This window comes from Anomaloglossus baeobatrachus, chromosome 7 (genome assembly GCF_048569485.1).
Source record: "Anomaloglossus baeobatrachus isolate aAnoBae1 chromosome 7, aAnoBae1.hap1, whole genome shotgun sequence".
NCBI lineage: Eukaryota > Metazoa > Chordata > Amphibia > Anura > Aromobatidae > Anomaloglossus > Anomaloglossus baeobatrachus.
This window is the reverse complement of record NC_134359.1, coordinates 59180557-59192621: the sequence shown is the minus strand read 5'-3', so window position 1 is coordinate 59192621 and position 12065 is coordinate 59180557. Positions and strand designations below refer to the sequence as shown.

The 12065-nt window shown below is 52.2% G+C and overlaps 1 protein-coding gene across 1 annotated transcript in view; it reads right to left on the bottom strand.

The window, feature by feature from the left end:
- PDK1 (pyruvate dehydrogenase kinase 1) overlaps nucleotides 1-3921 on the bottom strand; it is a 92367-nt gene extending 88446 nt beyond the window's left edge. Inside the window, exon 1 of the mRNA XM_075317331.1 lies at nucleotides 3620-3921. Within this exon, the coding sequence (XP_075173446.1) occupies nucleotides 3620-3743 (124 nt within the window). The 5' untranslated portion in view covers nucleotides 3744-3921. The remainder of the gene's footprint in view (nucleotides 1-3619) is intronic.
- Nucleotides 3922-12065: the final 8144 nt, after the last annotated feature.

Below are 12065 nucleotides of genomic sequence, written 5' to 3'. Positions count from 1 at the left end.
ACCGAAAAGGTGTGCTTCAGAGCGCAGCTGAAAAGCTGCATTCTGAAGCGCATGGTGCCGGCGATAACGTTCGCTCTGCCTGCAGCTCCTCCCATAGACAGGGCAGGGGCTGCCGGCAAAGCGCACAGAAGAAGTGACATGTCACTTCTTAGAACGCAGCGATTCGGGCAGCAGCCGAAGCGCTGCGTTCTAATATGCCACGTGCGCACGGCCCCTGCACAATCTCCATAGATTGTGCAGGGGACGCAGGACGCATGCAGTTACGCTGCGCTACAAAGCGCAGCGTAACTGCATGAATTACGCACACGTGCGCACATAGTCATACTCGCTCTTCATCTTCTATCACTGCTGCTCCGGTCGGTCTTCTCCAATTTGTAACCTACTGGTTGCTCCAATGTTTCATGGAGCCGGAGGTCACAGCTGAATACAAGTCTAAAGGCCACTTTACACACAGAGATAAATCTTTGGCAGATCTGTGGTTGCAGTGAAATCATGGACATATTGTTCCATTTGTACACAGCCACAAACCTGGCACTGATTGTCCACAATTTCACTGCAACCACAGATCTGCCGCAGATTTATCTCTGTGTGTGTAATGTGGCCTTTAGAGAGCCTCTTTCTGGCTCTCATAGACTTGTACTGAGAGCTTATCAAGTAACTTCTGACTTGCAGACAGCTGGAAGCTACGGACACAAAATGGCCCTGCGGGACCAAAGTTGAGTCAGAAAAAGGATGAAGATGGAGGCAGATGAGTTAGATTCAAAGCACCAATCCAGCACTAAGAAAAGAAAATGCCGGAGTGGTGATTTAATGATCATAGGGCAGCAGCGCTGGTGTAGTCACAACAACCTGGCTGTGCAAGGAACTGCAGCCCGTCCCAATCACTCGCAAAGAGCTCTTCAGTACATTTTTACCTATGGAAGTAGTAGTATGGCTGTGTAGGCGTTTGTCTTGTCTATCAATAAAAGTGATGTTATTTTGTAAAGATATGATTCGCCAGTCATGAGAAGACATGCAAATCAGGCTGAGGGTGCACTGGGAAGAAGCTGTTCTCAGGAATTGCAGATCCTAAGGAATCGGAGCTGACCTGCAGTACCTGTGAATGTCCACTACACCAGAGAGGCACCTTTCTGGTCTTTTCACAATTTTCATCTGGTCGCTGGTGGGTGTTGGACTACACCATATTTGCTATTGATGATCTATCCTAATTCTGCAAAGCTCCTTTAAAACTCTTACAAAGCTGAGAAGCCCCTTCTCTGACCTCAATACAAATTAAGCCATGAGCACAGGCAGGTCGCTCGCAGAGCACAGGCAGGTCGCTCGCAGAGCACAGGCAGGTCGCTCGCAGAGCACAGGCAGGTCGCTCGCAAAGCACAGGCAGGTCGCTCGCAAAGCACAGGCAGGTCGCTCGCAAAGCACAGGCAGGTCGCTCGCAAAGCACAGGCAGGTCGCTCGCAAAGCACAGGCAGGTCGCTCGCAAAGCACAGGCAGGTCGCTCGCAAAGCACAGGCAGGTCGCTCGCAAAGCACAGGCAGGTCGCTCGCAGAGCACAGGCAGGTCGCTCGCAGAGCACAGGCAGGTCGCTCGCAGAGCACAGGCAGGTCGCTCGCAGAGCACAGGCAGGTCGCTCGCAGAGCACAGGCAGGTCGCTCGCAGAGCACAGGCAGGTCGCTCGCAGAGCACAGGCAGGTCGCTCGCAGAGCACAGGCAGGTCGCTCGCAGAGCACAGGCAGGTCGCTCGCAGAGCACAGGCAGGTCGCTCGCAGAGCACAGGCAGGTCGCTCGCAGAGCACAAAGGCAACCCAGCAGAAATCACATCATGTCCTAAAATTCATAAATTGTCAAACAGACAATAGATTATTATATAAACACAAAATAAGGTCCAGATATATCAGCAGTTTTCCGACGTCCAGTGATCCCTCACTCATGGCTCCTGTATGTGCCATGGATTTATAGAGGAGCCGTCACCTCTGCAGTCTGTTAAAGGGAACCGGTCACCAGTTTTTTGCCCTATAAGCTGTGGCCACAACCAGTAGGATCTTATATACAGCAGTCTAACATGATGTATATGAGAGCCCAGGTCGCTGTGTAGAACATAAAAACACTTTATAATACTCACCTAAACCGGTCACTGCGGTGGATGTGGGTCAAATGGGAGTCTTCGGTGCTGGCGCCGCCTCTTTTGGCCATCTTTGTCGCCGCTTCTGTCGTCCTTCTGAAGCAGCGGTGCATGACGTGTCCAACGTAATCCACACTCGCCGGCATTCAGGCCCTGAGCAGGGCAGATCAAAGTATTGTAGTGTGCATGTACGGGACCGGCAAGTGCGTATGACGTAGACAAGTCATGCACAGCGGCTTCAGAAGGAGGACGAAGATGGCCGAAAGAGGAGGCGCTGGCACCGGAGACGCCCATCTGACCCACATCCACCGCACCGCCCCTTAGATGAGTATTATAAGGTGTTTTTTTATGTTGTACACAGCGACCGGGGCTCTTATATACAGCATGTTAGAATGCTGTATATAAGAGCCCACTGGTGGTGGCCACAGCTTATACACCAAAAAACTGGTGACAGATTCCCTTTAATATCATCCTCTATTCTGGAGCTTCACGTTGTCAGAACTCTATTAATCCCTCTGCTGTTCCTCCTGGAAATACATGACCACATTTGTAGCTTGATGGCACTTTCTCCTTCCGAATAGTTTGGCCCTGATGAGCCTCTGTATCTCTAGTTTCATGGGACGCATCTACCTGATGAAGAATAGAGGTGATTCTGGAGCGATAACTTATTGTTTAGCCTTTGCCCATTTTTCTGTTTAACATTCCCTTTAAATAACAGGGGTGATGCCAGAAGCCTCACACATGACGATTTCGCCCAGCACCGTCCCCTCTCAATTCTGGATGGTTTCTCTTACATCTGCATTGTGGTATTCCTCTGTTACTCCTCCTAGAAATGTATGAATAACATGACAGCTGCGTGTTATCCGTTAGAGGCTTGTCCCTACACCTAGTTCTGTTGTCCAATGAGCTGCCAGAATCAAAATATGTAGGATAGATCACACCCCCTTTGACGTGAAGAATAGTAACACCCAGTTGTTTATGAAGCCATTAATTGGGCGGTGCGGTGGCTCAGTGGTTAGCTCTGCAGTTTTGCAGCGCTGGGGTCCTGGGTTCAAATCCCACCAAGGACAACATCTGCAAGGAGTTTGTATGTTCTCCCCGTGTTTGCGTGGGTTTCCTCCCACACTCCTAAAACATAGGAAACTTAGAGTGTGAGCCCCAATGGGGACAGTGTTCCTGATGTATGTAAAGCGCTGCGGAATATGATAGCGCTATATAAAAATAAAGATTTGATTTTTTTTATTAATTCATTTCCAGGAGGAGTAACAGAGGAACAGCACAGCGCAGTTATAGGAAAACATGCTGTGGATGTGTCATTTACCAATACTGACAGGTCAGAGGAGCGGACGGACCCATTGTGCACCCCCCCCCCCTGTGTGCAGGAGTGACAATACTGCCCCCTGTGGACCAGCACGGAACAGGCTGGAGGGTTCCATTTCCAGGGCGATTTTTCCTGCGTCTCCACAGCGATGAATGAATTAGATGCAGGTTGTCACTCACCAAAATCCAAGAACTGCTTCATGGACAGAGGGGACGGGGAGAACTTGGAGTAGTAGTCCACCAGGGTGGGGGTGCTGCTGCTGGTAAGGGGGGCGCTTCTCATAAGGGCCCGGAGGAGCCGCATCTTGTCACCAGTGGGGGAAATGCCGTGATATCACCACTAGTGGGCGCTGCAAAACCAAAGCTCACACACCCAGTACGGTCACATCAATGCCCGTGCACCGGGACTGTCTCCTTCCCCACCGAGCGCCGGCCGTGTCCTCTCCGGCTCAAGGATGCAGGTTCTCCTCTCACATACACGTTTCTCCAAGCCCAGCCAATCACACAGCCAAAACAGCAGCAAGAGGCGTGGTTTTGCGAATAAACAACCCGCGCCATCTTTGTCCTCTCAACCAATCAAATCGATCAAAATCAGCCACGTGAGACAATGACTCACCAATCAAAACCGTCCATCCCAGCCAATAAAAATAAAATGAAAGAAGGCGTGTTTGCGCTCTTGGCCAGCCTGCGCCATCTTTGTTATCTCAACCAATAAAATGGATCAAAATCAGTCACGTGAGACAATGATGCACCAATCAAAACCGTCCATCCCCCCAGCCAATAAAAAAAAATGAAAGAAGGTGCGATTTCGTTCGCAGTCAGCCGGCGCCATCTTTGTAATTTCTACCAATCAAATCGATAAAAATCAGCCACGTGAGACAATCACTCACCAATCAAAACAATCCAGCCTCAACCAACAAAAAATGAGAGAAGGCGTGGTTTCGCTCTAAGGCAGCCGGCGCCATCTTTGTCATGTCAACCAATCAATTGAACATAATCGGCGACGTGACAACGTCCTGCCAATCAAAACCTTGTACGGACTGACAAATCACCGTGGTGACCTATCAACGAGAGTGGAGGAATGTAGAAGAGAACGTCACACACGCAACACGTATCAGGGAATATAGAGACGGAGGATAACGCTAGATGCAATGGAAACTGTTTAGGGCGCCCTCTGCTGGGTGTGGGGTGGGAGAGCCTCAAAATACACATGCGCTGCCTAAGGGCAAACTAAGTTTTAAGATTTAGAGCGCCCTCTGCTGTACGGAAACGGTATTTTAAAGGGAAAGCTTAAAATACACGTGGTCATTGGTCAAAGTTTGGACTTTGTGGTTTTAATTGACGTCATACATTTTTTCATATGTACTGGAAGACAGAGAAAAAAATCCCAAAGGGGAAAAAATAATTCTGTCATCGCTTTTTTTTTTTAGTTTTTACTGTGTTAATTGTGCTGACAGCATAATCCTCCCCATCCGCCTGATTATGGCAATCCCAAATGTATTGTTCTTTTTGATAGTTCAATGATTTAAAAGGATTTTTAAACAAAATTTGTTTTAGTCGCCATTTTTCGAGACCTCTAACATTTTTTTTTCATCGCTGGAGCCGTGTGAGGACTTGTTATTCTGCACCCCGAGCAGCAGATATCATTGGTACTATTTTGGGGTACACACCACACTTTGATAGTTTTTTTATTGCATTTTTCTTGATGGTGCAATGACTAAAAAACTGCAATTTTGCTATATCAATTTTTTTATGCGACAGTTCACGGAAAAAATAGAGAATGTTATTATTATTATTATTTATTATAATAGCGCCATTTACTCCATGGCGCTTTACAAGTGAAAGAGGGTATACATACAACAATCATTAACCGTACAAAACAGACTGGTATAGGAGGAGAGAGGACCCTGCCCGCGAGGGCTCACATTCTACAGGGAATGGGTGATGGTACAATAGGTGAGGACAGAGCTGGTTGCGCAGTGGTGTACTGGACTGAGGGCTATTGTAGGTTGTAGGCTTGTTGGAAGAGGTGGGTCTTGAGGTTCCTCTTGAAGCTTTCCACGGTAGGTGAGAGTCTGATATACTGAGGTAGAGCATTCCAGAGTATGGGGGAGGCACGGGAGAAATCTTGGATGCAATTGTGGGAAGAGGAGATAAGAGAGGAGCAGAGAAGGAGATCTTGTTGTGAGGATCTGAGGTTGCGTGCAGGTAGGTAGCGGGAGACTAGGTCACAGATGTAAGGAGGAGACAGGTTGTGCATGGCTTTGTATGTCATGGTTAATGTTTTGAACTGGCGTCGTTGAGCGATGGGAAGCCAGTGAAGGGATTGGCAGAGTGGCGAGGCTGGGAAATGCGAGGAGAGAGGTGGATTAGGCGGGCCGCAGAGTTTAGGATACATTGGAGGGGTGCAAGAGTGTTGGAAGGGAGGCCAGAGAGCAGGAGGTTGCAGTAGTCAAGGTGGGAGATGATGAGGGCATGTACTAATGTTTTTGCTTGATTCTTGTTATATTTTTGATTGCAGCAATACTAAATGTGCTTAGCTTTTATTTTTAAAAGGAACCTGTCATTAGATTAATGCTGGCCGAATTACGTTCGCAAGAAAAGATAGTTTGTAATGTTGTGGCGCCCCTGACCTGGTCAGGCACCACTGAGTACTGCACCCATGCTGGGGACAGTACAACACAGGTAATCCAGAAGGCTGACCGGGGTGTGGAACACAGGCGCATAGTGATCAGGTCTCACACATGTACCCATGAGAGGACCCCTGGGGATCCCAGGAGGGGGAAAAGCCTTCACCTTCACTGGAATAGTGGAGGGGGCCAAAAGCCTCCATCTCCTCTCAAGGGGTGTGGTAAGAGAGTCTGGTTGCTAGGTGGCGTAGGCAAGAACAGGAGAGGAGGGGCAGTGAGCCAGAGCAGTGTAGAGTCCAGGGAGCTCGAGTGAGGAGCAGATCCCTGGGGCTGTGCAGTCTGACAGCGCCCGCGCAGTGGCTACTGACGGGGGAGAACGGTCAACTAGGAGGGCTACCCGAAATCCATCTTCAGCTAAAGAGAGAGCACGGAGTGGGAAGTAAGGAGACTGCTAGAGAGTACCAGGCCCAAACGGGCGGCAGATCCCGGAGCGGGGATAGATCCAACTTTCCTTGCTAAACCTGCCGGTGTGGGGCCCTCAAAGCCCACACCACAACACCTAAAAGCCGCAGCCACGTAGCCACAGTTAGGGCCCATAGTTCACAGGAGGCAAGCAGCTGGAGTGATCTGGCCCAGGCAACAAGCAAACGGCAACCGAAGGGGAGAGAGGCTGCAGCATCTTCCCTGGGTGACCCCCATAGGGACTCAAAGTCGGGGTTACCCCAAACCACCAAGGGCTAAGGAAGGCGAGTTAGTAGTCACCCTCACAAGTCAGCCTGAAGGACACCTGGTTCCCACTTGGTTCATCCCAGCTACGCCCGGGTCACTCACCCTGCCATCAACTGTGAGTAAAAACCCTGAAAGACATCCTGCCTGTGTTGAGTCATTCTGCGTCTTGTAGTTCTACACATCTACACAGGGCCCTGGGGCTTGCCTCACTCTCAGGGGGCTATTCCAACTAACTGCACTCACCATCAGCCCCAGGCGCCCCTCAACCTGCAGTGGCGGTCCCCCCCACTGACCGCAATACTGAGAGTGGCGTCACGACAAGAAGAAGATCTCCTACCTGTGACAGATCCAGCCGAGTGGAGTCCCTGAAGGTAATGCACCGACACTACACCTGTGGGGCTTCACATCTGGCGTCACGAACAGGATAAGGACTAGACCTGTTCAGACAGGTGACCATGTGCCTGGGCGGTCCGCTTGAAAAATTGGAAGCGCCGCCATATTGCCACCATGAAAAGCGCGCTGAAAAACAACAGCAGCCCGCGCTGGGAGAAGTTACCGCCCACGAAGAGGTGTGGCTACCCAGAGATCCCCTGCAGAGTTCTGACCTCGCTTGTGAAGAGAGCGGAAGCGTCCAGAGACGGCGGGAAGGAAAGAGAGCCACAAGCCTGCTGCTGCAGAGAGAAGAAATGGAGTCCGGACGTGGATACCCAGAACCAGGCTCTGCTGCCTGGTGGTGCCGGGAGCTTGCTATCTTCTGCGATCAGCTGGAGGCCAGGATTATGCGACAGCTCAGAGAGGAACGCATGGAGCTTCTGGAGATGGCTGCGGCGGTTCGGACCTACGAGGAGGGAGCCGCGCGACGCCTGCCAGATCGAGCGGCGACGACTCAGATCCCGATGGTGCCACCGATGGGTGAGTCCAGAGTTGCCCCGGCCAGCGCAAGTGCTCCGACCCCTGCTGCTACGACCGCGGTCCCAGAAGAGGCGCCTGGCGCGGCGACGCTGAGCGAGGCCGCAGCCACGCTAGGTGCGGCCCGCCAAATCCAGGCCGCCGCAGCGACACCCCGCCTGGCCCGCAAAGGTCCGACTGCCACGGCGATACTCATCCGTGCCGCAGGTGTGACGCTGACCCAGGCTGCCACCCTGCTGAGCCCAGTCCGCCAAGACCCCACCGCAGCAGCGACGCTCGACCGAGCCGCAAGTGAGATGCTGAACCAGGCCGCAGCCCCGCCAGGTGCGGCCCGTCAAGCCCCGATCACTGCAGCGATGCCCAGCTCCACCTGCACGGACCCCATCGAGGATGCGACGCCAATTCAGACCGCGGCCGCCGCAGCGATGCCCTGCTCGGCCCACCAAGACCCGGTCCCTGCAGCGACGCCCAGCCCAGCCTGCACAGATCCCATCGCAGCTGCGACGCCGATCCAGGCCGCCGCCATACAGGGCGCGGCCCGCCAAGACCAGGCCGCCGCCATACAGGGCGCGGCCCGCCAAGAGATTGCATCACCACTTACCCCGGCCTGCAAGGCCAGAGCAGACTCCGCTCCCCAGCCTAAGGAAGTCCCTACTAGGAAATCCCTGATAGGTGAAGACTCCGCATACTGGCAGCTGAAGGCTGACCTGGAGGCCAAGTTCCCACAGGAGATGGTGGACCGATACATGCTCCCTCCGCACACCCCTAAGGCAACCCCTGCAGCAACCACGCTGAAGAGTCCACCGCCTGGGCCAGCTGAGGAACACTCATCCCCGGCGCTGCCACGACCAGAGTGCAGCGAAGAACTAAGGGGGAGAGGAGGGCAAGAAGCTGAGGAGTTGCCCCCGGAGCCAGCAGCAGTGCTAGTCCCAGAGCCGGAGATGCTGCCATATTCCCGCTGGGACGAGGAAGACCTGACACCTCCTGCTGACGAAGAAGACCTGCCCAACCGCCCTACCTGGGAGCTTGTAAGCTGCACTTCGCAGAATCCAGCCCGCAAGACACAGCGCCGCAGCAGAACTCAGTTTTCCCCTGCACCGCCATCCCCAGAGCAGAGAGATGACATCACGGCCAGAGACCTACAAGAAAAAAGGTTCCTGAGAAGAGCCAAAGCACAGGTCCGAGGACCCCTTTGCAGAGGAGTAGTGGAGGACTTCAGCCTCAAGTCAAGATACGGGTTCATCGTAGCACCTGGTATCAAAGAAGGCATTTTTGTCAATAGGAGAGACGTCAGAGCTAATCTGCCCAGAGGACACCCTGGAAGAAACTTAAAAATGGGAGACTCCGTACAGTTTACCCTGCATCAAGGCGAAAGAGGGTGGTATGCGCTAGATGTAGTGCCATGTCCCAAAGAAGAAGAAAGAAAAGACCAAAGACCTAATGATGAGACCACTACAGATGAGGAAAAAGGTCAAGAAAGCAACAGGTGCCGCAGCCCTACAGGCCCAAGCCCTGGTGAAGAGGAGTCTGCATAAGTTCAAGTAAAGTACAGCAAGTTTTGACCAGTTTGGAAAGTTTGTTTTGCAACGTTTTAAAGTTCAAGTATGTGCCCACATAAACTATTGTGAGAAATAAACCTTAAGGCTATGAACTGGCTATAGCCACAAACTCTCGCAGTGTAAATAGTTACACCAAAAGGGCACCACCACCACCAGAGTCAGCCTGTTTAGGGGCTTGGCTCGTCTGCAACCAGGAGGAGCCCGTCCGTAGATAGGGCCTTGGCTCGCCTGCGACCAGAGAGCATGCCTGTTTATGGGGCCTGGCTCTCCACCACAAAGAGGGTACCTGGTCAGCACCAACTGTGGAGGCCGCCTCTGCATCCTGCCAGAAGAGGCTGAAGGCGCGGATCCACCAGGCCAGGTATACCCTGAAACCACCAGCCCATGAAAGCCGCCTCTACATCCTGCCAGAAGTGGCTGAAGTCGCGGCCAACGTGAAAGGGTTTTGGGTGGGTTAACGGACTTGTGGGTGGAGGGTGGTGATGTATGGTACCTGGTGCTTTTAAAAATGTTTTACATGTTTTAATGTTTTATGCATTTTAAAATGTTGTCTTGCAGCCCGAGGACGTGCTGGTGATAACTAAGGGGGAATGTGGCGCCCCTGACCTGGTCAGGCACCACTGACTACTGCACCCATGCTGGGGACAGTACAACACAGGTAATCCAGAAGGCTGACCGGGGTGTGGAACACAGGCGCATAGTGATCAGGTCTCACACATGTACCCATGAGAGGACCCCTGGGGATCCCAGGAGGGGGAAAAGCCTTCACCTTCACTGGAATAGTGGAGGGGGCCAAAAGCCTCCATCTCCTCTCAAGGGGTGTGGTAAGAGAGTCTGGTTGCTAGGTGGCGTAGGCAAGAACAGGAGAGGAGGGGCAGTGAGCCAGAGCAGTGTAGAGTCCAGGGAGCTCGAGTGAGGAGCAGATCCCTGGGGCTGTGCAGTCTGACAGCGCCCGCGCAGTGGCTACTGACGGGGGAGAACGGTCAACTAGGAGGGCTACCCGAAATCCATCTTCAGCTAAAGAGAGAGCACGGAGTGGGAAGTAAGGAGACTGCTAGAGAGTACCAGGCCCAAACGGGCGGCAGATCCCGGAGCGGGGATAGATCCAACTTTCCTTGCTAAACCTGCCGGTGTGGGGCCCTCAAAGCCCACACCACAACACCTAAAAGCCGCAGCCACGTAGCCACAGTTAGGGCCCATAGTTCACAGGAGGCAAGCAGCTGGAGTGATCTGGCCCAGGCAACAAGCAAACGGCAACCGAAGGGGAGAGAGGCTGCAGCATCTTCCCTGGGTGACCCCCATAGGGACTCAAAGTCGGGGTTACCCCAAACCACCAAGGGCTAAGGAAGGCGAGTTAGTAGTCACCCTCACAAGTCAGCCTGAAGGACACCTGGTTCCCACTTGGTTCATCCCAGCTACGCCCGGGTCACTCACCCTGCCATCAACTGTGAGTAAAAACCCTGAAAGACATCCTGCCTGTGTTGAGTCATTCTGCGTCTTGTAGTTCTACACATCTACACAGGGCCCTGGGGCTTGCCTCACTCTCAGGGGGCTATTCCAACTAACTGCACTCACCATCAGCCCCAGGCGCCCCTCAACCTGCAGTGGCGGTCCCCCCCACTGACCGCAATACTGAGAGTGGCGTCACGACAAGAAGAAGATCTCCTACCTGTGACAGATCCAGCCGAGTGGAGTCCCTGAAGGTAATGCACCGACACTACACCTGTGGGGCTTCACAATGTCAGCCAGGGACTATAGGGAGAAACCTTACAGCCCCCACCTGTCATCGGTGTGTCACGCATGACAGACAGTCCTGTGGTGTCCAGCTGTAGAAGGTTGGAGCTTTTGGCTACACAAACTGCTCTCTGACTTTCCTTTTTTTCCCTGCGTTGGAATTTATCCCTTTCTCTTTAGGACACTGTAGATTTCCTCATCTTTTCAGCTGTTAATCTTCAGCCCTTCCCATTGTGTCTTTAAATACCCTCATTCCCCCTCACTCTGTGCTGGTGATAGCTCTTATAGCCTTAACAAGTCTTCAGTGCAATCAATCAGCTTGTATTTATCTGGAGAAACTTTATTGTTGTTGCAGTTCCTCTTCCTGAGTCTTCTGGAGATGTTATTTCTTTACTTTGCCCTGTGTGTATTTGCCTGTGTCTTCTTTAGAGCTTAGTGGGGTTGACAAGGCACTCATCCCATCCATTCCCTACCAAGGGCCTATTTCAAGTTCAGGTATCCAGCTCAGCACATAGGTGTGGAACCTATCAAGGATGCTGCGGAAAGCCTGTGCCCAGCAATGGACTTGGACAGGGGTCATGATCCCCCTCTTCCCTAGACACAAGGTTTCCCTTTCACCATTCGCTTGGTACTTCCCCGTCCTTAGCGTGATACCACCCTGCCCCACTTGATTAAAGGGAATCTGTCACCAGGTTTTTGCTAATTCATCTGACAGCAGCATAATGTAGGAAAAGAGACCCTGATTCCAGCTATGTGTCACTTAGATTATTGGGTGCAGAAGTTGTGAGATGTAGCAGAGCTCAGAAAGCTAACCCCGCCCACACCACAGCTGTCTGTGTACATTGTCTGTAGACAGTGAGCTGCTTATCACAGGTGGGGGCATGGTCAAACAACTGATCATGAACCCTGTAGTTCAGGCAGTGATTATCGCCTGGTGATAAAACCCTTATTGTAAGTAAACAACAGCACACAGCCTAATAAGTGACACGTTGCTGAACTTTCAGTGTTAATCCCTACATCATGCAGCCCTCAGATAACATAGCAAAAACCTGCTGACAGATTCCC